The sequence below is a fragment of the Ahaetulla prasina genome, chromosome 12 (assembly GCF_028640845.1).
Source record: "Ahaetulla prasina isolate Xishuangbanna chromosome 12, ASM2864084v1, whole genome shotgun sequence".
NCBI classification, from domain to species: Eukaryota; Metazoa; Chordata; class Lepidosauria; order Squamata; family Colubridae; genus Ahaetulla; species Ahaetulla prasina.
Genome location: NC_080550.1, coordinates 26,816,745 through 26,844,677, shown reverse-complemented (window position 1 = coordinate 26,844,677; position 27,933 = coordinate 26,816,745). Strand labels below are relative to the sequence as shown.

The following is a 27,933-nucleotide window of genomic DNA, read 5'->3' as shown; positions in this document are numbered from 1 at the left end:
TTGAAAGTGGATGTAGAAACAGTGGATAAAAGTCTTCAAGAGAAACAGAGTGGGGAAGCTGAAACTGCACCTGTGATATCAGTCCCTCAAGAACAATCTCAGGAACAAAGAGTGACAAGGGGAGCTATTAGGCGTAAGGAGATGGAGGAACGACTTCAAAGACAAGAACGGAATTCTACTACTGAAGCTGTGGGAGGAGCCAAGTCAAGAGTGAGGGTCTTCAGCTAATTGCTCAGAAGCTTCAAGAGGCCAGAGATGGCAAATAAATTTTTGACATGGAATGTTAATGGTTTAAATTCAGCACAGAAAAGAAGAAAAATATTCCATTATTTGAAACAATTTAAAAATGATGTGATATGTTTGCAAGAGACACATATAAAATTATCAGATCAGAAATATTTGATTAATTCGAAATTAGGTAAACATTTTGTTTCTTCTGCTCGAATAAGAAAAATGGTATAGTTATATATTTGAAGAAAAATATATCAAGTAAATTAATTGAAACGGACATTCAAGGAAGATATATTGCTATTGAATTGATTTTAGAAGGAAAAGACACTTGTGATTGGCATATATGCACCTAATCAACAACAAGAAAAATTTTATAAATTGTTACATGAAAAATTGACTTTTGGGACTATAAAACATTTATTATATTAGGGATTGGAATGGTGTAATGGACATTAGAAAAGATAAAGAACTCTTTCTAAGAAAATTCCTATGCATGCAAAATTGCCTAAATCTTTTTGATTTGATGGAAGATTTTGAGTTGAAAGATATATGGAGAAGGCAGAATTTTGATGATAGAGATTATACTTATTTTTCGGATAGGCATCAATCTTTTCACGTATTGATTTTATATTAATTACCAATGACTTGCTTTCTAGGGTTAGGAAAACAAAGATATTTCCAAGGTGTTTAACTGATCATAGTCCGTATGGATGGAGTTGCAATATGAAGGTGGAAGAAGATCATGGAGAATAAATGAAAATTTGTTTAGATATGAGGATAATGTAAATCAATGTAAAAACAAATGAAAGAATTTTTGATTATAATTTGGGAAAGGAACTTGATAGAAATGGTGTGGGACGCGAGCAAGGCCTTTATGAGAGGAAACTTGATATATATTAATAGTAGACAGAGGAGAAAACTACAAAAACAGCGTAGGGATTTAGAAGAGGAAATTCAGAGGAAACAACAATTATTGGTATATAATCCACATGATTTAAAAACTATTGAGGCGATAAAGATATTACAGAGTCAATTTAATATGTTAATGGCAGATCAGGTGGCAACCAATATACAATATGCTAAACATAATACTTTTGTAATGCCAATAAATCAGGAGGTGGTTGGCTTATATGTTAAGGAAAAGACAGAAAGCACTTACTATTGAAGGAATTGAATACAAGGGTAAAGTGCGATTTCAACAGGATAAAATTAAAAAAGCTTTCTTGGAATATTATACAAATTTATATGCCAGAGATACAATATTGAATATGGATATTGATAAATATTTGAAAGAATATAAGGTTAAAGGTTTAACTAATGAACAAAGGGAAGAGTTGAATCGGCCTATAACTTCTGAGGAAATTATTTGGGTAATAAAGAAATTAAAAATAGGAAATCCCGGGCACAGATGGACTTACAGCAATATATTATAAAAGTTACAGGATGAGATAGTTGGTCCACTTATGGAGTTATTCAATCAGATATTGAGGGAGGAGGAGTACCACCATCATGGAGGACTACTTTTATTTCATTGATACCAAAAGAGGATCAGGATTGTACTAAGCCTGGGAATTATAGACCAATTTCTCTCTTGAATAATGATTATAAGATTTTGCAAAATAATGGCAAATAGGTTAATGGAAATTGTACAACAAAGGATCCACACTGACCAGTCTGGTTTTATAAAAGGGAGACAAATGAGGAATAACGTTAGGCAGATAGTGAATTTATTGGAATACTTGGAAAGAAAAATCAGATTCCGCAGCGTTTATATTTTGGATGCAGAGAAAGCTTTTGATCGTTTGCATTGGGAATTTTATTTAAATTAACAGACAAAATGCAATTTGGAAATGGTTTTATCTGAATACTTAGGGCAATTTATGGAGAGCAAACAGCTCAGATAATAATTAATGGTAGTTTGACAGATAGTTTTAAAATTGCGAAAGGAACAAGGCAGGGTGTCCTTTATCACCTTTATTGTTTATTTTATCTTTGGAACCTTTATTGGATAAGATAAGAGAGTTAAGGAGATAGAGGGTATTAGAATTAGAAGATATGAATATAAAGTCAGAGCATTTGCAGATGATTTGGTTGTTATGTTGACTCAGCCTATAAATTCAGTGTATATTTGTTGGAAGTAATTAATCAATATGGAAGGGTCTCAGGGTTTAAAGTGAATCAAAATAAAACAAAAGTGTTAACCAAAAATATGATTAAGAACCAGAAAGAAAAACTAGAGGAAATAACAGGATTTGAAATTGTAAAAAAGGTTAAATATTTAGGAGTCTTTCTTACTTCATCAAATGGAAATTGTATAAGAATAATTATGATGTGTTATGGGAAAAAATTCAGAAGGAAATGAATACTTGGAAAAAATTACAATTATCTTTGTTAGGGAGAATAGCAGCTATAAAAATGAATGTTTTGCCTAAATTCTTGTTCTTGTTTCAGATGATACCAATAATTAAGAAAGATAAAAATTTGGATGAATGGCAGATTGGAATTAATAAATTTATATGGGAAGGGAAAAAAGCGAGAGTCAAAATGAAAATAATGCAAGATACACGGAAAGAGGAGGATTAAAATGCCTAATTTAAAACTGTATTATGAAGCAGTTGTTCTTTCGGTATTAAGTGATTGGTTTAATTTGACGGAGGAAAGGATTTTGAATATAGAAGGTTATGATTTATTATATGGTTGGCATGCATATTTATTGTATGATAAGAAAGTAGATAAAGCTTTTAAGAATCATGTGTTGAGAATTTCTCTTCTGCGTGTCTGGAAAAAATATTATTATAAGTTAAATTACAAAATTCCTATATGGGCATGTCCTAGGCACGCAGTAGAGAATATAAATATAGAACAGGAACAAGAAATGATTACTTATAAAGATCTTTTATACAATGAGAGGGGAAATTTACAACTAAAATCTTTGGATACATTAAAAGAAGAAGGGAGGAATTATACTTGGTTTCAATATGGACAGTTAAAGGCTAGATGGAAAGAAGATCAGAAAATTGGTATCATTCAAAATGAAGAAAATTTGGTTAAACAAATTAGAAATCAAACTCAGGGGCATATAAAGAGATTGTATACTGTGTTGATAGAAATAGATTCTGAAAGAGATTTAATAAAGGATTGTATGATAAAATGGGCACAGAATATTCAAGAACCAATAATGTTGGAAACATGGGAAAAATTTGGGTTAGAAATGTTAAATTTACATAGCGCAGAATTTAAGGAAAATTTTTATAAGATGTTTTATAGATGGCATTTAGATCCTAAGAAATTATCATGTATGTATCCAGATATGCAAGCGAAATGTTGGAGATGTAATTGTGATGATGCTACATATTTTCATGTATGGTGGACTTGTAAGAAAATTAAGTCTTTCTGGATAAGAATCTGGTGGATTATGCAGAATGTTCTGAAGAAGAAGATAAAGTTCCTACCGCAATTTTTCCTTTTGGGAATAACAACGGACTGTACAGTGATTGAGACTAAGTTGATTTTGAACTTAATAACAGCAGCACGACTGTTGATTGGACAATATTGGAAGAAAAAAGAATTACCCACAATAGAAGAATGGATATTGAAAGTTTCCAATTTGGCTGAGATGGCTAAAATCTCAGCCTTCTTGAAAGATAGTACTCAAGAAAAATATTTAAATGAATGGAAGAACTGGATTGATTATATTCAAAATAGATATCAGATTAAGAAATTTCGGATTGCTTTTGAATGAAGGATGTTATTTTGATTTTAATGGAAGAAGTCAGGTTATGTGAGAGAAAGATTATAATTGTGTTAGATTTTAAAAATTTAATGTATGACTGTTTTGTTTAAGGAACTATACCTTGTGTTTGCTCCGGGAAGTCCGGCGGGCGGAGGGGGGTTTAGGAGGGAGGGGGGGTGGGGGAAAAAATTTAATTGTTGTAAAACTATTTTAATTAAAAAAAAAAATCATCAACCAATCCATTACCTCACACTTAGAAACAAACAACCTACTCTCTAATAAACAATGTGTTTCAGGAAAAAATTATCATGCAACCTAGAACTTCTCCACTGTAAAAACATATGGACTACAAATCTTGATCAAAGCAAAACAATAGATGCAATCTACATAGACTTCTGCAAAGCTTTTGACTCAGTAGTACACGATAAACTTCTCCTAAAACTAAAATCCTATGGCATTTCAGGACCCCTTCACAAATGGATATCTGCTTTTCTGTCTAACAGATAACAAGTGGTCAAAATTGGCAATGCTCTATCAAATCCTGTTCCTGTCAAGAGTGGCGTTCCTCAAGACAGCATTCTTGGACCAACACTCTTCATACTATACATTAATGATCTTTGTGACCATATCTCAAACAACGTCGGTAGGAGGCCCGAGCCACTTCCTGCGATGTGACTGGCCCCGAGTCCAAAGAGTCAATTAGTAGAACGGTGTGCCCGGGTGGGGTCCTCGATTTCCTGGCAATGGGCATCTGCTCAATGCGTCCGCATGCCCCAGCTCCTTTCCAGGCCGATGCTGCAGCTTGTAGGAGTATGCGTCAAAAATAGTCCATCTGGTCAGTCTAGGTGAGAGTGCTACTGGCGTTGGGCGGTCGCCAGCCAGTAACCCCAATAGCGGTCTGTGATCAGTGACAATTTCAAAGTCTCCAAAACGTATTCGTGAAATTTTTCACCCCTGACACTATTAGAGAGCCTCCCTATCTAGCTGGCTGTAATTCCTCTCAGCCGGGACATCGTTCGTGAATAGAACGCTATAGGGGCTTCAGTGCCGTTTGGGAGTCTGTGGCTACAGTACCTCCTACTCCATAGGGGACGATCACAAACCAATACTAACGGCAGTCTGTTGTTGTATTGTATTAACAGGCTATCGCTTGATAGCAAACTTTTACTGCCTCAAATGCCCTATTCTCTGACTTCCCCACGACCAAGCAGTGTTTTTCCAAGCAATTTATGCAGCGGTTCAGCAACGGTTGCCTTGTCTTTTAAAAACGGCGTAAAAGTTTACCAGACCCAGGAAAGCCTGGAGTTCTGTCTTGTTTTTGGGTGCTGGGGCTCTCTTTATCGCCTTGACTTTGCTCTCAGTGGGTGAATCCCTTTTTGTCTATTCTATAGCCCAAAATTCAACAGATTCGACCCCTATCTGACACTTGCTTGCTTTGACTTTTAATCCTGCCGACCTAAAATGGCCAAAACTTTCCTTAATCGCTTCCCAGTTCTCTTAAATCTTCCCTGATACCAACACATCATCGAATAGTGCGACTCGGTAACCCTTGTAGGAGCCGCCCATCAAATTTTGAATAGCCCGGGCCACACTCACCCGAACTGTAACGGGTGCACTTAAAGGCACCTGTGCGTTACAATGGTCTGGGCCTCAGCTGTGCTAGCATCTACGGGTAGCTGTTGGTACGCTTGTGCCAAGTCTAATTTGGCGAAAACTTGTCCGTGCCTAGTGAGTGCAATAAGTGTTGCACTACTGGAACTGGGTAGGCGCTCTTTTGCAATGCTTTGTTCAAGGTAGCCTTGTAATCAGCGCAACTTATGGACCCGTCTGGTTTTATAGGGTGACGATTGGCGTCTCCCATTTGGCATGGTCAACTGGCACTAGTATCCCTGGCTGACTAATTTATCTAACTCTTTGTCGATTTTAGGTTTGAGTGCAAAGGAACCCTCCTTGCCTTTAACCTAATGGGAGCTATTTGGGGTCTAAATTGAAGGAGATAGGGGTCCCTTGTACTTGCCTAAACGGTCCTCGAATACGCCTGCGAATTCCTCCAGTAGGGCGTTTGCAGGTTGCATCCGCCCGGTGGACGCCAGTCACCCCATTCCCAACGCCCGGAACCAGTCTAGCCCCAGCAAGCTTGGCAAGGTTCCCTCGACTAACGTGATGGGCAGGGTCTTTTCGTATGTCCCGGACCTCGACGGTCGTTGTCCCTCGAACAGGGATGCGGTTGCCCTGGTAATCCTGCACCCGGAGCCGTTGTTTCTGTAGCTTGCGCGGCAAGGCTTTCACAAAAGTGTCCCAGGACATGATTGTGATAGCTGATCCTGTGTCTACTTCCAGTCGGCACGGTACGCCTTCAATTGTCGGGTTTGTGAAGATCTTTTCTTCGCGCGGTAGCTGCGTGGTCTATGGTAACAGTCATTCGGTTTGACTTCGCGCTTTCTTTCCTGGCCAATCGCTGGGTCGCCTCGCCGATCTCGCGCTCTGATTGGCTGGTTTGAAATTTCGGCGGAATGTGGGTTTGCATCTCTGACTCAGAGCCGCTCTGATTGGCCGATTTGAATTTTCGGCGGAAGGTTGGGGTGCTCGGCAGACTTGAGCCAGGTGCCCTTCCTTTCACACCGCCGCAAATGGCGTCCCTGAACTTACATCTTTGGCGCTGATGTCGCCCGCAACTTCCGCATTCCTCCGGTCTTCCTTGTCGATTTTCCGTGTAGTGGACTTCTTCCTCCTCTTCGCTGGTTGACTCACGATAGGTTTCTTCGTGGTGGACTGTGCTCGCTTTGCGCCCGCCATCGGCGTGAGTCGCTTTGTAAGGTGTCTGCTGCATGGTTGGACATCTCATGGGCTCTGGCTTCGTCCAGGCGTTTGCCAATGTCAGGTTGCTCTTGGCTAGCAACCGTCTCCTCAAACGGATGTCTCTGACCCCCGTATAAGTTGTTCCAGCAGCTCTTCGTCCAGATCGCGGTACTGCAATGCTTGGAGGCTTGTCTCAGGGCTGCCATGTAGTCGCTGATAGACTCGCCTTCTTGTTGCCTGCGCCCCAAACTCGCATCCGAACGATTTGGACGGGGCTGGTGCGTAGTGATTCTTCAGGAGGGTCTGAAGGGTCTGCCACGATACGGAGTGTAGCGGTGTTGGCTCCGCTAGGGCTTCTGCGACGGCGATGACTGCTGACCCACAGTGGCTTATGAAGTAAGCCCGTTTGCGGTTGTCGGAGACTCCTGTAGCTCGCTTGCCTCCAGGAAACTTTCAAACGGGTCATATATATTCCCCATGTCTCCTGGGCAGGGTCAAACGGAGTGGGTGGCGTGTAGCCGGTCATCGCTGCATTCGCCGTCACCTTGCTGGGTTTGATTCTCGTAGTGAGTTCAGCTCTGTTCTGGTGCTCTGCCTCAATATCCCACCTTCGTCGCCAATGTTAGGTTTGGGTATTGACGAGGCAGGAGACCAGGTTAGTGACAACAGCTCTTTAATATAGTGTGACCCAGCAAAACTCTGGAGAAAAACCTCTCCTTATATACACTTCAGCCTGAGGCTGCATCCAATCAGAAACGAGATATTTCCCGCCTAAAAGTCCCGCCAAAACTTACAGTAATACATTACATGGACCAACACTCTTCATACTATACATTAATGATCTTTGTGACCATATCTCAAGTTATTGTGTTCTCTTTGCTGACAATGTCAAACTATTTAACACCACAGACAATACATCTACCATTCAAAAAGACCTTGATCATCTAACCGCTTGGTCTAAAACTTGGCAACTCCAAATCTCAACCAGCAAATGCTCAGTCTTACATATTGGAAAAAAGAATCCAAACACTAAGTACATACTTGATGCAGAAAATATGACTTCTGTAACAGAATCATCAGTGCTTGGAATACTTTACCTGACTCTGTGGTCTCTTCCCATAATCCCAAAAGCTTTAACCAAAAACTTTCTCCTATTGACCTCACCCCATTCCTAAGAGGACCATAAGGGGCGTCCATAAGAGCACAAACGTGCCTACCGTTCCTGTCCTATTGTTTTTCTTTTTCTTCTTCTTATATATATATATGCCTCCTAATATTTACATATATATATGTTTATATACTATATAATCTTTTGTATGATCCCTATATATATTGTTGTGACAAAATAAATAAATAAAAATAAATAAATAAATTCAGACAAAGTAAGGAATATTTATGGGGAAGGAGGGTAGATTATACAGGGTATGAGATATAACATACACAACTTTTATATAGGATACAGAAACAAAAAAACATACTTTTGATATATGTGATGCATTAGAAAGTAACAAATCAAATAATAAAATACATTAATTAAACCTGAGAATTAAACAATAAAAAATGTTGACTCTAGATAACATTTCACAAGTAGCAAATTTATGAGTTACATCACCCATTCTCAGTTGAGTTTATATTTTGCATGTGAATGCCAGTTCCTCCCCACTCCTGGGGGAAGGATATTGCAAAATCCCCATTCGCTCCCCACTCTGGGGCCAGCCAGAGGTGGTATTTGCCAGTTCTCCAAACTACTCAAAATTTCTGCTACTGGTTCTCCGAACTGCTCAAAATTTCCGCTACCAGTTCTCCAGAACCTGTCAGAACCTGCTGGATTTCACCCCTGCTTTGTATGCATTTGTTCTTAAGGCTTGGTCTTGTGTCATTTCTTCTTGTTTAATTTATATTCCACCTTTATTATTTTCACATAACTCAAGATGAAGAACATATCCAACACATTTTCCTCCTCCCATTTTCCTCATAACAGCAACCCCATGTGTGTTTGGTTGACTGAGAGAGAGGGATTGGCCCAAAGTCATCCAGCCAGCTTTCATGGCTAAGGTGGGACTAGAACTCATGGTTTCCTGCTTTCCAGCCTGTTGCCTTAACTACTACGAGACTAAACTGGAATGATGTGTAGACCAATCATTGCTTAGCCACCCAAAGTCCCTTCCCACAGATACACTGTCTTCATGTTCCTTATTTCCAGAACTTCACTTTCTTTTTTTCCTTTTAGTTGCTTATAGTTCTTATAAACAACACAATTAGGAAACTTTGGAAAACATCTGAATGTGACAGTTGAATGCTGTGGGGGTGCTTAGTTCAGGGTTCCTGAGCACTAGGGAGGGGCTCAGGGGCCTGAAGTGACCTGGCTGGGGTTGCCTAGTGACCTGGCCTCTTGCCCAACAATTCTTGGTTCCCTGAGGTTGCTATGGAGAGTGAGGGAGCAGGGCCCAGAAGGTAGACCTGGCACCCAGCATGTGAGGGCTTGAGGGACACCACAGGACTCCCCTTCTTCCCCACAAGTTGGGCCCACACCTGGTTGGTTGGCATTGCCACCCCAAGGCATCGGGGCCTCCGGAGCACCCCTCTCTACTTCTTTCTAACCGTCCTTCCTGCCTGCCTTTACGCTGTGCAGTGACTGTCAAAAGATTTGGGTAAGCAGCTTCCCTGCCAATGGAAAAAAGACGGCCGGGGAAGAGAAGGGATCATTCTAAATATCTAATAATAGTAACAATATATTGAAAGCAATTCTCTTAACATTATAGCATCATCATTATCATTATTATTATTATGACAGTATACACAGCAAACGAGATAACTATGCTGGATTTCGTATCACAGATCACTAGCCGAACACTTGCCAAGCGTTTAGGACTGCGTGATGTATCGGTGAATTATGCGAGCAGATCCCAGTAAGGTGGCCTTCTGCAGCTGACCAATGGTGGCCTTGTCAGCGCCAATTGCTTTTAAGTGCTTGCCTAGGTCTTTAGGCACAGCTCCCAATGTGCCAAGTACCACTGGAAACACCTGCACTGGTTTATGCCAGAGTCTCTGCAATTCGATTCTCAAATCTTGGTATCTGGTGACTTTTTCAAGTTGTTTCTCATTGATTCTGCCGTCACCAGGTATAGCAATGTTGACTATCTTTTTTCTTTTCCACAATCGTGATACCCGGGGTATTGTTTATTACTGTTTATTACTGTTTATTATTATTACTGTTATTATGGTTGCTCTCAAACTCAGTCACACATTTAAATCATCAAGGACCTGGGATAGGCAGATGTAGATGTTACAGATATTAGCGCAGAATCTAAGCCGTTCTGAATAAAGCTGCCTTTTGCAATTGACTGATGGTGAATTTGTCAATGCTGACTCCAGTTGTTTTGGGATTGCACTCAAGGCAGCTATCACTATTGCTGCTGCCTTTGCTGTCTTTTATTTTATTTTAATTAATTTATTTATTTTGTCACAACATAAGCATCACATAAAAAGATTATATAGTATATAAACATATATATGAGGTAATATAAGGAAGTATAAGCATATATATATAAGAAGAAGAAAAAGAAAAGAAAGAAACAAGCAAACAATAGGACAGGAAAGGTAGGCACATTTGTGCTCTTATGCACGCCCCTTATAATCCTTTTAGGAATGGGGTGAAGTCAATAGTAGAAAGTTTTTGGTTAAAGCTTTTTGGATTATGGGACGAGACCACAGAGTCAGGTAGTGTGTTCCAAGCACTGATAACTCTGTTACAGAAGTCATATTTTCTGCAATCTAGATTAAAATGTTTAACATTAAGTTTAAATCTATTGGTTGCTCTTGTATTATTGCAATTAAAGCTGAAGTAGTCTTTAACAGGAAGGACATTACAATAGATGATTCTATGAGTTAAACTTAGGTCTTGTCGAAGGCGACGGAGTTCCAAGTTTTCTAAGCCTAGGATTTCAAGTCTGGTGGGATAAGGTATTTTGTTGTTTTCAGAGGAGTGGAGAACTCTTCTTGTAAAATATTTCTGGACACGTTCAATTGTATTGATGTCAGAAATGTGGTGAGGGTTCCTGACAGGCGAGCTGCATTCAAGAATTGGCCTAGCAAATGTTGGCCTAGCAAATGGTTAGTAGTGTAGTGTTTTTGGAAAAGAAGCTATGCAAAATTAGGTTTACAACTCTTAAAGCTTTTTTTACGATGTAGTTGCAGTGGGCTTTGGCACTTAGATCATTTGATATGAAAACTCCAAGGTCTTTGACAGGGTGGGGGTCATCTGTAAGGTAATGTCCATCAAGCATGTACTTAGTGCATGTACTTTTGCCACAGTCATTTTAATTCTATTTGCAGGACTTTGTAGTTTGTGATTTTCTCCAGTTCTTTCTATTCTGCCCAGGGATTGCTGTGTCCACTATCCAGGCTTTTTTGTCTTTCTTATCAACAGTTGTTAAATCTGGGATGTTACATGGTAGGTGGTTCTCTTCGAATTCTAAAGCTCGCAACAATGTGAAGTCACAACTGCCAGTCCTTCAGTTAGTGTCGGCCTTCATACGCATCAGGTTCTTACCAAGAATTCGAGGATGTCATAATGTATCAGCATAGTATATGTATGGATCCAAGCAGGATGGCTTTTACCTGTCAGTTGCGTATTTTGTCAAGGTGCATTGCTGTCTAGGTGCCGTCCATGATTTTCTGGTATGGCACCTAGTGTGCCGATAATCACTGGGACCACCACAGCTGGTTTATGCCAGAAACTTTCAATTTAAATTTTCAGATCTTGATACTTTCTTTTCTTCTCCAATCCTTTGTCTTTTCTTATACTATCCCCTGGTATTGCCACATTGATTATCCACACTTCCTTCTTTCCCTCCACAGTTATATCTGGTGTGCTATGTGCCAAGACTCTAACAGTCTGTATTCAGAAATCCTACAATATTCTAACCTGCTCATTTTTTACCACTTTTTCAACTCCATTTTCTCACTATGGCACATGATATTTTTTAACGGATGTTCCAGTGAATCATTTTGACAGTATGGGTTATGCTGTTGTTTATAATCAGTCTGTGCAATTTCTTGCATGAGATAAATATGTGATCTACTGTTTCTTCTACCTCTTTGCACAATTTGCACTTTGAAGTGACAATTTTTCAATTCTGGCTTTGATTGCATTAGTTCAAATAGCTTACTCTTGAGCAGCCAAAATCAAGTTTTCAGATTCCTTTGTTCCAGTTGTAAATCATTGCCAGGTTGCATCCATCAAATCATACTAGGAAATAACCAATATCAATGTAAATCGTAAGGATACAAGCAACAGTTGTAGTCATGCAGTCATAAGTGGGAGGAGGTGGGTGATAGGAATAATGAGAAGACTAATAGTAATAGTAATGCAGCAGGGGTGAAATGTAAAATTTGTTACTACCGGTTCTGTGGGGAGGGGGGGGGTGTAATGTGATTGGGTGGGCGTGGCCAACTTTTTTTTTTACTTTTAAAAGCATTTTTTCTACAACCTCTTCTGCCGAAGATGTTGTAAAAAATGCTTTTAAAAGCCTCTGATGATCAGGCAACTCAGCTGAGATCACCAGAGGAGCCTTTTAAAAGCATTTTTTACAACCTCTTCGGCCTGATCGCCAGAACCCTTTAAAAGCAATTTTTTAAAAGGGTTCTGACGATCCCACCTGAGCCATGTGATCATCAGAGGCTTTTTTTTTTTACTTTTAAAAGTATTTTTTCGACTAAAGAAAAAATGCTTTTAAAATAAAAAAAAAACCTCTGAGTATTGCGAGGCTCAGCTGGGCGTGGACGGCGGGGTTGTGGGGGGGGCACAGGGATTTTTGCTACTGGTTCTCCGAACCACCTGCTGCCCTCACTACCTGATGGATATTGGAAATGTAACTCTTCTCTCCTCTCTTTTGGGCTGGCCGAATTTGCAGCAATGGCCCAAACTCTGGACTTGGTGCCCTGGCCCCCCGATGCCAGCCCCATCTACGCAGCACCCGCAGTTCTCATTCCGCTGGAGCCCAAGAAGACCATGTTAGCCGGAGTGAAGGAGCACCTCTACCACCCCTGCCTGCCAACGCTGAGGCGCATGGACATGGACACGGTGGCCAACAAGCTCACTGACCAGCACTCCAGGACCAGCACCACGTGCTCCAAAGGTATCAGCCCGGCTGAATTGTCTGGGAGCAGAACCAGGGCAGGAATGCAGCAGCTCTTAGTTGCTCCTCTTTGTGCAATGCAATCGGAACCCTAGCCATGGGGGCCCCGCATTCCAAGACCCCTGGCAGAACTTGGGCTCTTGCTCCAGCACATCAACTAGACTGGGTCTCCCAAATGTTTTGATGTGACCTTCTTTTAAGGGGGGGAGGGGCAAATCTGAAAAGTCTAGTTTGTGTCCCCCTCCCTCTGTGGTTTTTTTTTTTTTTTTGTGGGAGGGATTTCTTCTCTAAATCTGCCAGGCTGAAAAGGGCCCCTCCTGGGAGACAGCCGGTGTTCTGCAGTGCTTCCCAGAGCCCGAACCCGCCACTTCTCTGCTCCGTGTGTTCCGCAGAGGATTTCCAAAGGGCGACCTTCACCGTGGCCGGAGTGCCCAGCAGGCCCTTCCCTTCCCTGGTGAGTCACCGCCCGGCGGGTCGGGGGTCCCACCCGGGGCTGCGCGGGTCGGGGGAGAAACGGGTCCCAGGCGGCAGTTCAGCCGGTCTCTCGGAAAGGACGACCGACCGCTGGGCGGAGGGGATCCGACGCCACCTGCGAGGAGTTCTCGGGCAACGGCGCTGCCCCGCCTGTTTTTTCGGTTTCAATCCCTCCGCCTGGCCGGCCGCTCGGCATCGCCGTCTGCAGACGGAGCGGGTTGCGCCCCGCGCGGTTTTCCCGGGGCAGCCGACGAGCCCGAGGCCACCACCTGCCGGGGGAAGCCCCGCGCCAAAGGAGGGGCCGGGCGGGCGGGCGGAGCGCGGGGCTCCCCCTTCCCGCCGCCCCGAAGGGCCCCCCGCGAGCGCTGCTGCAGCCGCCCCGCTTCCCCGCTCTCGCCAGGGCATGTCGGAGCTGCGCCAGTCGCTGGCCGGCCGTTACCGCGCGGGGAAGCTGGCTCCGCTGCCGCCCAGCACCAACCGGGAGGAGTGGCCCAGCTACACGCGCGCCATGCAGGACTGGTCCCGCTTCGTCTCCGCCGCCGGCGAGTTGGCGCTGCCCAGCCAGCACGGCAAAGGTAGGGCGGGCGCCCTTCGCTCCGGGGAGGCTCGGCTGAGCGACGCGGGGATGCGCGCTCGGCGGTGCTGCGGCCAGTCCGCGGTGAGCTCCAGGGCGCCAAGTTCTGTCCGGATTCTGACGCTCTTTCCCGGGCAGGAGTTGCGGGAAAGGCCCGGAAGGCTCGCCTGCCCCCCTCCCTCGCCCTTCTGGGGGGCTCAAGGGCGGACGCCGCCTTGGGGGGCAGATGGCAGGACCGGCTTCCAAGTGGCCCTTTGTTTCCTCCTCCTCCTCCTCCTGCTCCCCAGGACCGGATACCCAGCTCTGCTTCTCTCCTGCCCCACTACTGGGACCCCCCCCCCACCAACTCTTCGCCTTCAGGAGCGGCAGGGCAAGCGTGGGTGGGTGCGGGAGGGGACTCTAGCCGCCGCAACCCTGCTCTCCGAACCAGGCCCAGCTCTTGAGTAATGGGCGCCTGGCAGGGAGAGGGGCCAGGGGAGAGCAAGGGGGGGCCTGAGTCAGATGTGCCAACTACTAGCACTGATGCTGTTACCTAGTTTGCGTAATCAAACGTCTGCAAGAAAACAACCAAGCTCAGAGAGTACCAGGGACTCCTCATTTCAACCCCGAGCTACAAATATTCTCCTTATATCGGTCTTTTTCCTTTCCTTTCTTTTTTCCTCTCCTCTTTTCACCTTTCTCAGTTCTTGGCTTCAGCTGTTATGCCGTCAGATACTTAAAACCAGACGTCACTCAAACCTGGAGGGTAAGCAGGAAGTTCTCCTTGTGGAGGAAAGGCAGACTTGTTTTGGGTGGGGGTGCTCAAAAGACACTTTTTAAAGAGCAAAGGGCACCTCTGCCAGGAGAATCCAACTTGATTGCAATTAAGGCATCATCACAAGGTGGTTTGGGGGAACTCTGGGAAAAGGAGTTTTCGTTTTCAATCCAACTATTGGATCCTCAACCTCTTAAGAACGGTGGTGATAGCAGTGCAATTATTTCCTCTTGTCTCGGTTTGTTTTGTTGGCCAGGAAAGAGCTCTTTTAGCCAAAGAATTGCCAAGACCAGAACTTGGCAGACTTTGGAGGCAAACAAAAGAGTTGTTATTTTTTAATGAAGAAAGTACACACACACCTGCCCAAGAACAGCCGGGTCCTGGGTTCTCAGCACAATTTGCACCATGTCCTAAGCGAAACCAAAACGATGTCAATGATGGTTAAATTCCTTCTGAGTTTGTTGCAACGTTCAGGTGCTCCAGTGTGTCCAGAATCTCAGAGAAACTCCGGGATCTCACAGCTGAAAAGGTTCCCTGTTATTTGACAAGGGAGCCTCCCAAGTCCTAACCTGAGGCTGATGGCCCAACTTGCCCGCTCAGCTGCCCTGCAAGATTCCCCCACACAGGAGAGCCCTACAACTGTCCCACCCCCACCCTCAGCAGATGAAGAGCAAGTGCAAGGAGGGCCTGGGCCCCTGCCTGACAGCAGGAAGAAGTGGGGGCTTCACAGAAAGGAGGAGGGTGGAGAAGCATAGACGTCCTTAGTTTTAACATAAGGCATTTTTTCTGTTTTTTTCCATGCTAGTATTGCCTCAATCAGAATCCCAGCCTGGATCGATACGGACCGAAGCCTCTTCCATACAACACCTTGTAAGTATCGCCCTTGCAGTGCCCCTTGCCTGGGGCTCATCACCCCGCCCCCCCCTCCCTTGTAACTTCCCAGCAACTCACACGATGTTCTGCTCTTTGGCTACAGGAACACCTACAGGAGCTTTGGAACTGCCCACAGGTACCTGACTCTTTAGAGGAACCACAAGTAACACGGGGGGAGGAAGTGGGGAGGCCTCTGCTCTCTTCACAGCCCCAGTTGGAATTGGTTCTTAGAGGAAGGAGGGGACTGGAGAGTTGCAAGAATTTTGTTAGCTGAGGGCAAAACTATTCACAATGCGAAACCCTATAGGATCACACTATGTGGGAGGAGGTAGCAATTTTGCAAAAGGCTCTTTTGAAGATGCTAGAGTTGAAGGTCCAGCTGGCTGGAAGGGACCTTGGAGGTCTTCTAATCCAACCCCCTGCTCAAGCAGGAGACCCTATTCCATTTCGGACAAGTGACTGCCAAGTCTCTTCTTAAAAACCTCCACTGATGGAGCACCCACAACGTCTGACGGCAAGAGAGTCCAAGAAATGTCAGGTTGCAGGCTGGCCTGCTTGGAGAAATCTCATCCTGCAAGCCGTTCAAACGAATATGCCAGTCCCAGGAGGCTGGGTGCTGGGGAGAATCTCAGAGTTGGTAGTTCCCACATGGAGAAGCTCCTGCTCCCTGGTCATTCCTCTCTCAGACTCAGGCAAATCTCTTCTGCAGGGATCCCAGAGTAGCCAATGCCATCTCCAGCCTGGGGAGGGATCCATGGGGAAGATCCTCAAGAAGCCCTAGCAGACATGGAGCAAACATGTGTCCTCCTTCCTTTCAGCCGCTCTCACTACCTGGAGCCCTGGCGCTAAGGAGCCGGTCCGTGACGAGACCTGAGGCCTGGGATGAGCCTTTGCCCAGCTTTTGAACGTCCAGAAACAATAAACACTACTAGCTGCCTCAAGAGGAGATGTGGCCGAGGAAGGCATCTCCCAGGCAGGCAAATCATGTTTTTTGCCTTGTGCTTTAACTTTCAAGGATGTAGACAGAGGAAAGGCCTCAGGGTTGTTTCTTCAGCCCCCCCTGCCGCCCCCAGGTGTGATGAGAAGCAGCTTCCCCAGCATCAAAGCACCTCCTGAAACAAACTAGGATCTGACCAATCTATAAAGGCATCTTTCTTTCACCACATGGAAAATTGGGGGACCGAGAAGTCCTCATCTGGAGCTCACGGAGGCATTTCTGCCACAAAGCCAAACCAGCTCTATGTGTTAGAGGTGTGTGCGTGTGTCCATCCAAGGACCAAAGACGGCTCTCCAGTGACCCAGGAATGGGAACCTGCTCAACAGGTGCAGAGCCAGTGAAAATGGTGAGGCCATTGGCTGCATCCACGCAAGACCCTCAACAGTTTACAGGTGGTCCTTACCTTACAAGCATTGATTTAGTGACTGTTCAGAGATATGATGGCACTGAAAATAGTTGCTCATGGTCACGTGATCAAAATTCAGCCACTTGGCAACTAGCATGTATTTATTATGATCGTAGCATTCTGGGGTTATGTGATCACTGTGACCTTCCCAGCTGGCTTTTGACAAGCCAGGTCAATGGAGGAAGCTGAATTCACTTAATAACCTCATGATCCACTTAACAACTGCAATGTTTCACTTAGCAATGCTAGCAAAAAAAGGTTAAATTGGGTGCAACTCACTTAACAGTCACCTTGCTTAGCAACAGACATTCTGGTCCCAATTCTGTCCAGACCTTGAGTCAATCTGCAACTAAGGACTGATGAGCTACAGTTCTAACCATCCATTTCTAGATGGGGGCGAAACGGGGTTTTCCAAGTACTTTCCCAATAGATTCACCAGAGTTTTGCTTTTGAAGGTGCTGCTTTCCAGCCCAGGAGCCAATGGAAATTGATGGAAAGAGACTCTGACCGACTGAAGCAGATCAGGGCTTCTGCCCATCCTAGAAGTGTCAACTTTTGGAGCTGGGAAAGATTAAGAAACATGGCAGGAGTCCCAGTCACATCTGCCTGGAAAGCCTGCCCCACCTTATAATAAGCAAAGTCAAGATAGGGTTAGTTTGAGTTTCTTTCTGGCCAATTTTTTCCTTCCTGTCCCCAGGTCAGACATACATTCCTTCGCACCAACATTGTTTCCTCCGCTCACCGCTCTCCTGGTTACCTTTCTTCCTCTGTGGGAAGAAGGGGGAAGTCTTCAGTTGTCAATGCCCCACCCCATAATCCTAAAAGGTGTGAGAAGGGACAGCATGAGGTCAGGGAGAGCCAGTCTTTCCCCCAGCCCAAAAGGAAATGGCCCTAAATATCAAGGCTCAAGGCAGTGCCACCCAAGCCTTGGTTGATCATAAGGATAGCCCTCCCACTTGGTATGGCTTGTGCCAAGAGGAAGGAGAGAACCCCATATCGGGAGGGGAGCAAGGAAAGGCAGGCGGAGGACACCATGCATCCATGTCCTTGCCAGATGGTCAGATCTCCACATTCCAGGGCAAGCAGCGGATGCAGATGAATGTCGGTTTCCACATTCCACCCAGTTTAATCTGTTCTGCAAAGAGCCGAACTCACAGCATGACTAGTTTTTTAGTTGGCATCTGTGGCTCCTGGCCATGTTGGTAGAGCTGCTGGCAGTGCCATATCTGGAGGGCAATGTTACTCTTACATTTGAGAACCAGAACAAGCCAGGGCAGAGCAACTTCACCCCTGAACCAAAACTTTCAGCAAGGCTCAAAGGATGGTGTGCAGCCCTTTGCCTCATCCTGGCGTTTCGTCTGTCCTGCAAATGCCCTAAACAAAACTGTTTTCTCCAAAGTAGCAGCTCTCTTGGCTCCTCCTGGCTGTGCCAACCCAGCTGCTCTTGAAACCCCACGTGAGTTTTAACCAATAACCTGGATGTGAAGGTGCCAGTGAGTCCCCACCTCCCTCTGCACTTGAGGCTCTTGTCTCAGCACCCCCACACAGCCTGCCCGATTTCTCCAATGGGTCTTGTTAGAATTCTGGCAGAAATTGGTCCACCCTTGAATGTGTCCATTGTAGGAAAGCTGGTGTTGTAATCTTGACTGTCCACCCTCGGCTGCGTTACCATTCAAGAGTCCTTGGGTTGACTGGGCTTCCAACCACCCATTAGGAGTCAGCAGCTGACATTCAATAATGGGGCAATTGTGCCCGAGTGGCTAATTCCCACTCCCAGAATACACATCCCCGGGCAAGGAAGATCCTGGGGAGAACCACCAATGGCGGTTAGATGGCTTCCTGCAGAATAGTAGCATTTCAGGCACTGACTTTGTATTTCAAATTGTTTTAAGTGTGTCGTCAAAGGTAGCTGGGGTTTACCAGGTTTTTGATGTTCTATTCCTGGTTTGTTTCTTTCCAATTTCCAATTGCACAAATATCCCCGAGGCTGCATAATCCAACCTTAGAAATTGTATTGATCAACATACTGCCTCTATCCAACCTAGAACAAGCACCATTTCAGGTACTGCAGGAACACCATGCCTGTGTCTGCATTAATGGCACAGGTGCCTTCTGCAAGCAACCAAAGGTTGGTCTTGGCATCCATTTGGGACAAGCCCCCTCCCACGTGAGACACATTACGAGAAAAGGGGGGGAGAATGACAGATGTGCTGCCTGAACTCTTTAGGGATCAGTAGAATCCAGAAAAAGATTTCCTTTCTTGTTGACAGAAGCCTCCTTGCTCTGCAAGGACTGTGTTATTAAATGTCTGCTGTTCTTGAGAAGCTGTTTTCAAAAGTGCTGGCATTTGGCCCTTCCAATTCCCTGTTCCAGTGCTTAACTTTTGCACTGAACTCGTCCACAGGAGCCCAGTATAAAACCTAGCCTATGCATACATTCTTGGGTAAATTCAGTTTCTCACGCCTGACCTAAAGGATGTTGCAACAGATAAGTAGAATGAAGGAGTTCTGAGCTCTTGGCAAAAGAGCATTATTTATTTTTTTAAAAATGAAATATATTGGGAAATCTGCCCTGGGTACAGTACAAATGTATTTCCCTTCCAAGTTCTGTCTAGAACCCAGCAAGGAATATTTTAACAATAGAAAAGCAAAGCCCCAAGAACTTCGTTTTGTATCTGGACATGGGACCCCAGTTGCACAAAGGAGCCCATCTTTCAGCAGTGTTTGACACCTCATATTTTAATTTTTATATTCTTGGTTGGAACTACTTTTAACTGATTTTAATTTTGTTCATCATCTGCTCACTTGAGATGGGCAGCCCTAGAAAATAAATCTTAAGCAAAAAAAATTCATTTTTATGGGATGATTTACCACCTCCATATTTATAAGATGAACTGAGAAATCTCTTTCTTAGTGAAAATGCCCCTCCCAGCCATAGTTGTACAGACCCCTGGCAAAGGAATGTCACCCTTTCTCCTCCATAAATAATCTTGGGACTCTGCACTGGAGGGCAACAGCAGGGGAGAACCTGTCTTTGTGCCCCAGATGGAAGGCCAAGCCAGGGGCATTTGGCTGACCATGAAAACCTGTTTGCTAGACACATGGCGGAGAGTCAACCTTAAATTCTGGTTGAGTGGAAGGCCGTGGATTGTTTCCCATCAAAACTCCATTCTGTAACATGTCATTTTGAGGCGATTTCTGCTCCATGCTTGATTTTGCCAGCCCATGCATGCAAGTCTCCTCAGGAACTCTAGCTCCGAAGAAGAGAACTCCATGGGCCTTTTTGCTTGGGATTTCAAGCTCCCACTTCAGCTGCTTCACTGAGGGCCCAGGATGCCTGTTGCTTTCTGAATGCTAGGAGTGAAAATGCAGCTTCCTCCCCCAAATGGAATGCTCTTGCCGGAAAGGGGGATTCTGTCTGCTGGGACCAAACTAACCCTCCATCCTGCAGGGCCCACAAGCTGAAGGCCATTTCCCTTGAAAGACCAGCCCTGCTTTATACCAGACGTCAGCCTCGTCTCCGGTCCAGGGGGCGAAGGCAGCAAAGAACGAGGGGCCAGGAACTGTCCTTGGCCAAATCAGCCTGGATGACCTGGGCCTGACTCTCACAAGGGGATCCAGGTGTCCCCAAGAATATTCAGAAGTGAGCTCAAAAAAAAAAGCTCAAGCAAGAAGGGAGATGCAGCAGACAAAACGGGGAGAGGTGGAAAACAGGCAGAAGAGGAAGAGTTTGGGGGAGGAGGGGACAGAAACAATGGAGCCTGCAGAAAGGAAGCCTACAAAGATGATGACGGAAAGAAAAGCCGCCCAAGGGAGGGCCTTCTTGGCTCTCCGGAAAGGGCGGGGCCTGCTTCCATCTCACAATATCCTGCCTAGTGAGCTCTGGGCAAAGCCTTTCAAATGAGGCTGGAGCCTTCCCCCAACCCCCCCTCCCTCGGACAAAGAAAGACCCGCCTTTCTAAGACTGATGAATTCAAATTACTGGAGACTCCACTGCGCGAAGCTTTTGCAAGACTGTAAAACTGACATCCAGCTGAGCTTCATGTTGTTAATTTAAAGAAAACAGTTCCCAAAAGGAAAATTCCGTAAAAGCTACCTCTGCGCTGCTGGAATGCCATGAAAAGGCCCAGGACCCACAAGGAGAAGTCAGCAGCTCTCCTTGCTCAGTTCCCCCACCCCAAACGGGTTATACTCTGCTCCTCCTTCAAATATGATCCATCCAAAGGGATCTGGGATAGACAGCCCACTCTCCCCCCACCGCCAAAAAAAAAAAAGCATCACTTGCTTTTTTTATACTGACCCCACTGCCGGTTTGCAACGATCTTCTAATTGAATGCGGTAAGTGGTTCTACGTACCTCGTACACATATATTTGCACACGCGCACACACACACACACACCCCTCTGTTCCATGCACACCGGTCCCCAATGAAGGCGTGTGCAGAAGCTCAACTATCTCAAACCTGGTTTATCTGACTGCAAGTGCACCCTTTTCGCCCTTGGGTTTTTGGGTTCCAAAAGATACAATTCCAGGACAGATCAGTGCAGTTTTAATGTTTTCTGTCCAAAGTCTTCAGTTGCATGTCTTGCATGTTAACATTTTGAGAAATTTTGAGGTTAAACAGAGAAGCCTATCTATTTATACCACAAGGGAGGGGTAGAAGGAGGCGGCTGTGGGGTGGGGTCTGCTCTAGCTTTATAATACATTTAAATAGATAAATCGAGTTTTTCTCCATGCCCTTCCTGCTGCTTTTCCAATGGCTGGAGTGGAGGAAATTCAGTCCCGATGGTTGTACACTACTGCGGCCAAAACCACCACATAAGGGCTGCCGGCTGCATGGAGAAACCATGGCAATGAGTAAGAGGAGGCATTTCAGCCTGGCATGCATGCCTCCTGAGCCCTTCTTCTCAGCCCCTTCTCAGCTGCTCTCAGAGTCTGGCGCCATCGTTCCCAAACAGCAGAGGCTTCACTCCAGAGACGACCCCTTTTGCTTCGCAAACAGTGGAATCACGGCAGGGGGAGGCCAGAGCTTGGCAGGCTTAAAGAGCCAGTCTTTCCAAAGCCAGACACAGCCTTGGCACTGCACGGCCCCTTCGCGCCTGTGGCTTCGTTTACTCTGTCAGGGTTGCCCATCGAAGGGCTCTCTTCTGGGAGGCTGGAACCAGCTGCAGAAGGGCTCTGGGGCTGTACTTGGCAGAGGAGCTGCTCAGGGCAGGCAGGGAGCCACCGTGTAAGTGCCTTCTGTGGAGGTGTGCTGCGCGCTGTGCTCCTGCAGCAGGCCCAGGTCCAGGAAGCGTTCGCCACACCACATGCACTTGTAGTGCTGCTCTCGGGTGTGGACCCCGTGGTGCTTGTTCAGGTGCTCCCGCTGTTTGAAGGCCTTCTCGCAGGAGGGGCACTTGTACGGCTTTTCTCCCGTGTGGACACGCCGGTGGCGCTGCAGGTCGGAGGCATACTTGAAGCGCTTCTGGCAGTCCGGGCACTTCAGGGGCCGTTCGCGGGCAGGATCACAGCGGTGCTGCACAAACTCTGAGGAAGAGAAGAAGCGCCGTTCGCACAGGGTGCAGCGGAGGGGCTTCTCAGCACAGTGCGAAGCCAGCTGGTGCTTCTGCAAGGCGGAGGCGCGCTTGTAAGCCTTGCTGCAGGCCGTGCATTTGAAAGGTCGCTCGGCACTCTGCACACAGCGGTGGCGCAGCAGTTCGGAGGACTGGCTGAAGCCCTTCTGGCAGGCGTTGCACTTGAAGAGGTTCTCGATGCCGTGGACGTGTTGGTGGTAGAGCAGGTGGGCTGGCTGCACAAAGCCTTTCTCGCACAGGGAGCACTTGAAAGGCAGCGGGGCGGCCTCCTGCTCTGAAGATGGGGTAGGGACCACAGCCTTGTGAGTGCGGCGGTGACGCATGAGTGCATACTGTTGCTTGAAGCTCATCTGGCAAAGGTCACACTGAAAGGGACGCTCCGTGCTGTGGGTGCGCTCGTGCTGCCGGAGGTCCGAGGGCCGCCGGAAGGCCTTGTGGCAAGCCGCACAGCGGAAGGGCCGCTCACCGCTGGGCGTGCAGGGGTGCTGCAGAAGTTCCGAGGACTCTTTGAAGTGCAACTCGCAGACATTGCAGCGGAAGAGGTGGGCCTCGCCCGAGTGGGCGTACATGTGGCGCACCAAGTGGGAGCGGTGCTTAAAGGCCTTCTCACACACGGTGCATTTGTAGGGCCGTTCAGCGCTGTGGGTGCGCTTGTGGTGCACCAGGTGCGAGGACTGGCTGAAGCTCTTGTCGCACAGGCTGCATTTGTAGGGCTTCTCCCCAGTGTGCACCCGCTCATGTCGTGACAGCTCCGAGAGGTGCTTGAAGGGCTTCTGGCAGATGGAGCAGCTGTACGGCTTCTCTGCGGGGTTCCGGTTCAGGGCCGCTGGCTGCTGTGGCGGGGCAGGTTCCTCAGGAGCTGCCACTGCAGCTGCGGCCGCCTTGTAGGTCTTTTCACAGATGGAGCACTTGACAGCCGTGTTGCCATTATGGACACTGTGGTGTTGGGCCAGCGAGGTGAGCAGTGAGAAGCCCATCTTGCAGACGCCACAGACAAAGGGCTTCTGTTCCACCTGCAGGCACTGGTGCTCTAGGAGGTCCGTGGCCTGATGAAAAATCTTCAGGCACTGAGTGCACTGGAAGGAACGGTCGTGGCTGCCTTGTAGGCACTGGTGCTCCTGGGGGTTGGAGAGGTGAGACAGGTCGTGCCCACAGACCCCACATTTGGGAGAGGCTTCCCCTCCACCGCTGGCGGAGATGGGTGGGTGCTGCAACCCGCTGGGCTCCGGCTGCAGGAGGATACCATAGACGGCACAGCCCAAAGGGTTCTCGGTCACCGCACTGGGTGGGATGGGGTGCTCTGGAAGGGTGGCCGTGGCCCCGTGATGCGGGGGCTGCTGGGGGGGTGGCGGCTGCTGTGACCAGGTTTCTGACATGCTGAGGAGAAAAAGAGGGGGTTCCACAATAACAGGTAGAGCAATCAAGGAAACCTATTCCTAGAGAACGATCACTACAGTGGTCGTGCGAATCCTCGGAGGAGGGGCCAGCTACCTTTGAGACACATCAGACCAAAGCAGGCCAGACATCCCGGTGGTCACCTTGTGGTCGCAGCCCCTTGTCCTTCTTCCAGAAAGCCTCTGAGGGAACCTGCAAAGAAAGAGAATAGGCTAGTAAGAATCACTGGCAACTGCCTTTCCAGCAGAAACGGATTTCAGGTTGGGATCAGGGTGCAGGAGCTCTCCAAAACAAGATTCCTTCATATGAAACACAAGAGAGTTTTGCTAACCAGGGCCATATTTCAAGATCTGTCTCCCCCACCAGAGTCCCTGAAGTGAAATATCTTACTTTCTTCACTGCTATCTGGAGTTCACTCAATTCTGAAACAGAATTTCTGAATTCTGAAATCACAGCGCTTATTACTGCAGGCCTGGGAGCTCTTTTTTTGAAGATCGGAAGTTAGAATCTGTGATCAACAGCCTAGAAAGAATAGTCTGCTCAGTTGCTGGTGAGAGCTACATTACAATCAGAAAAATACTCCCTGCAAGGACCACTGATGGAAACAGAAGAAAACTCAAAGGAGCCTTAGGATCAATCCTGTTTCTTTGAAAGGAAGTGACAGAATGGCTAAGAATCTTCACATGGCTTAGATCTCATCATGTTTTCTCTCAGCTTTAGGCTCCACAGCTGCTCTTGGGGGGGGGGATCCCCCACTCTCAGTCCCCTGGTGCCCCTTCTGCCTTGGGGGGGGGGAGAACTGGAGACGGGTCTCGGGGCCTCTGCCTAGCCCACCCCGAGCAGAAGGGCTGCCCTTCCCTGGTCCCGAGGCCTCTCTCCGTTCAGGCAGCCCTGCTGCGGAGGCAGAGGGTCCCCCGGGCAACTCCTGCCGAGGATGGGCACAAACCCCAAAGTCCCCGCAAAGGTCGCCCAGCATCAGACCTGGCGCTTGTTCCAACCGGGATGCTCGGGGGGGTGGGGCGGCACAAACCCGACCCGGATCCTCGGCCCGAAAGTGCCCATCGTCCCCCGGCTCCGCAGAGCGGCCGCCTCTCTCCGCTGCTCCACAGGCGGGGAAGGGAAGCCCAGAAGCAGCGGCGGCGGCGGCCTTGGAAAGGGGAGGCGCCGCGGCACCCTGGACTCTGCAGGGGGAGAAGGGCCCGACCGGGCGAGCCGCCCACAGCCGCCCAGGGCTCGTGGCTGCCAGGCCCCCCGGCTTCCATGCCACCGGCGCTCCCGGGCCGCGCTTCCTGTGCAGCAGCGTTGCTCGGCCTCCCGGCGCTCCCGCTGAACCGGGGAAGGCCAGCGGGCGACCGAAAGGAGCGGTGGGGCGGCGGAGGCCTGCGGGCTTCCCGGGCGAGGCGGGCCCGGCAGACGGAGCGCGCCGCCCTCCCGCTCGGCCCCGCAGCGGCCTTTTCTCGCCCGAGGCCCCCCGGCGCCGCCCTCCTGCCTACCTGGGGCCTGGCGCGCCGCTACGATCCCCGGGCTCGCGTAGTGGGCGGGCGGGCGGGCGAGGTCGGCTGGCTGGCTGGCTGGGCGAGGAGGCGGGGGGCGCCGGCGGTCGGGCGAGGAGGCGCCTCGAGGAAGGGGCGGCGTCGGAGAAGAGCCGCGGAATCGGCGCTGCCCTCTGCCGGACCGCAGGGGCAGCCGCGTCGGACGCGAGGGGGAACTGCGGCGGGCGGGCGGGAGAGCGCCCCTGGTGGTGGGTCCGCCCGCTCCGCCTCTCCGCGGGCGCCCGCTTGGCGAGGAAGGCCTCCGTGCGGCCTAGGCGGCAGCCGCGCCCCAACCTCCCGCTGCCCTGAGGCGGGGTCCCAAGGGCCCGAGGAGCGGTGGGCACCCGCAGGCGGAGCTGGCCGGTCCGTTGTGCCAACCGCCAAATGGCTTCTCTTGGAAGCCGCGCGCTTCTGCCAGGGCTACTAGCCAGGATTGCCCGGCTCTTTTGGCCTCCCGGCTCCCCAAGGCCAGCCTTGGCCCTCGGCTTCCGTTTTTGCCTTTTTGAACTACACCTTATTACATGAGAACCAATCAATACCAATATCCTTTTATAGGCCAGTCTGAGGGGTTAGCAATCTCCCTCCCCCCCCCCATTTTGTGTCACCTGGGATTTTTATTACCACACCTTTTTGTCCCCTCATGTACATCCTTTAAAAAAAGGTTGAAGAGCACAGTCCACTGGGCAAGCCTGACAACCAAATTCTCATTTATTTTCCCCAAAGTTTCTGGGAGTTTAAAGTGCACACAGGGAGATCTAGAGTTCATGCATCAAACTAAATTATAATCTGAATTATAACGGGGCTTTTACAGGGTACTAAGCCTTGATCTCTGATTTATAAAGCCCAATGTCTGGTCTCGTGAAACCTGCTAGATCAAAACTAAAGCAGCCCATTATGACCCTGCATGCCGGTTGCCTGTGAGGTCTAATATATGTGACTGGTGAGACCCTTGCCATAGAGGTGAGACTGATGGTGATTCTGGGAGTTGAGCAGGACTTTGGAGTTCCTGAGACTGTAATCTTGCCCAACCGCTTTTCCACTCCTAGCAGATGCCATCTGTGCCCTTCAGCCAATCGGATTTTCAGAGAAGCAACCTCACCCATTGCTGAATGGATCTCCTGACCTACAACAGATCCAAATCTATGGCAAATCTAGACAGCGTAATAAAAAGCAGAGACATCATCCTGAAAACAAAAGTGCGTATAGACAAGGCTATGGTTTTCCCAGTTGCAATGTATGGCTGTGAAGGTTGGACCATAAGAAAGGCTGAGCGCCAAAGAATTGAGGCCTTTGAACTCTGGTGCTGGAAAAGACTCCTGCGAGTCCCTTGGACTGCAAGGCGAACAAACAAGTCAGTTCTAGAGTGGCCTGATTTTAAATTCTAAATTTTAAATTTTAATTGAATCTTTTTTTTTATATATAAAAAAGTTTTATTTTTACAATCTTATCAAATAATTCATCCAATGTACAGTTATATACAATTAGTCGGGCCTGCCCAGTCACCACCCCCCTTTTTAACCTTCTTCCCTCTTCTACCTTCTTTTACTTTCCAAACCTTCCTCTCCTTCTCTTATCTACCTCCTTAATTGAATCTTGATGGGTTTTAAATTTCTGTAATTTTATGGGGTGTAATGTTATTTTAAATTTTCTGGCAAATTTGAATCAGTTTTTTAAGGGTTGTTTTAATTATGGTGTATGTTTCTGTTTGTATTTTATTTGCCTGTTCACCGCCCTGAGTCCTTTGGGAGAAGGGCGGTATACAAATTAAAACATTGTTGTTGTTGTTGTTGTTGTTGTTGTTGTTGTTGTTATTATTATTATTATTATTATTATTATTATTATTATTATTATTATTATTATTATTATTATTATTATTATAGGAGATCAACCCTGACAGCTCTTTAGAAGGCCAGATCCTGAAGATGAAACTGAAATACTTTGGCCACCTAATGAGAAAGAAGGACTCACTGGAGAAGAGCCTAATGCTGGGAAAGATTGAGGGCAAAAGAAGAAAGGGATGACAGAGAACGAGGTGGCTCGATGGAGTCACTGAAGCAGTAGGCATGAGCTTAAATGGACTTCAGAGGATGGTAGAGGACAAGAAGGCCTGGAGGAACATTGTCCATGGGATCGTGATGGGTGGGACACGACTTCATGACTAACAACAACAACAACAGATCCTACCTTCTTCTAATGTAAGCCCATCACATTTTGTCCTGCGTTCTATATGACAGCTTTTCAGATGGTCCTCACTTAATGACCACAGTTGAGACCAGAATTTCCATTGTAAGTCATTGTGGTTACTAAGAGCTTACCACATGACTTAAAACAAATCACCAGAGTCATTAAGCAAAAGAAATGGTTCTGAAACAAATATTTTCTTCAGAATGGGCATTTCCTTTTTTAAAAAAAGAAATAGGGTAGGGTGGGGTTGAACAATTGTTAAATGA

General features: G+C 47.1%; 3 protein-coding genes across 20 annotated transcripts in view; 2 read left to right on the top strand and 1 right to left on the bottom strand.

Annotated features, from left to right (window-relative positions):
* Positions 1-25,582, bottom strand: part of CNGB1 (cyclic nucleotide gated channel subunit beta 1) — a 77,173-nt gene extending 51,591 nt beyond the window's left edge. For 4 of the 16 annotated variants that reach the window (XM_058154735.1, XM_058154742.1, XM_058154745.1 and 1 more), the window contains exons 1-2: positions 25,445-25,582; positions 24,048-24,143 (exon numbers count right to left, since the gene is read on the bottom strand). Coding sequence is in view for 10 of the 16 variants with exons in the window: in XM_058154742.1 (XP_058010725.1) it covers positions 24,048-24,060 (13 nt within the window). In the remaining 6 variants the exon portion in view is untranslated. The other 12 variants (XM_058154734.1, XM_058154739.1, XM_058154738.1 and 9 more) reach the window with 9 other exon arrangements.
* SPMIP8 (sperm microtubule inner protein 8) lies at positions 12,530-21,570 on the top strand. The gene is made up of 7 exons (XM_058154754.1): positions 12,530-12,903; positions 13,296-13,357; positions 13,778-13,952; positions 14,635-14,696; positions 15,511-15,575; positions 15,682-15,714; positions 16,397-21,570. The coding sequence occupies exons 1-7, from the start codon at positions 12,681-12,683 to the stop codon at positions 16,425-16,427; spliced, it is 651 nt and encodes a 216-aa protein (XP_058010737.1). The 5' UTR covers positions 12,530-12,680; the 3' UTR covers positions 16,428-21,570.
* Positions 25,583-26,544: 962 nt separating the features above from the next.
* LOC131183957 (uncharacterized) overlaps positions 26,545-27,933 on the top strand; it is a 35,601-nt gene continuing 34,212 nt past the window's right edge. For all 3 annotated transcript variants that reach the window (XM_058154752.1, XM_058154751.1, XM_058154753.1), the window contains exons 1-2: positions 26,545-26,679; positions 27,364-27,678. The gene's annotated coding sequence lies outside the window, so the exon portion shown is untranslated. The remainder of the gene's footprint in view (positions 26,680-27,363; positions 27,679-27,933) is intronic.

Excerpts from the sequence above, each read along its gene's own strand:
- SPMIP8 (XM_058154754.1), top strand. The coding sequence starts at position 12,681 with ATGGCCCAAACTCTGGACTTGGTGCCCTGGCCCCCCGATGCCAGCCCC. Across the intron at positions 12,904-13,295 it reads CAGCACCACGTGCTCCAAAG|AGGATTTCCAAAGGGCGACC; the intron begins GTATCAGCCCGG and ends TGTGTTCCGCAG. Across the intron at positions 13,953-14,634 it reads GCCCAGCCAGCACGGCAAAG|TTCTTGGCTTCAGCTGTTAT; the intron begins GTAGGGCGGGCG and ends CACCTTTCTCAG.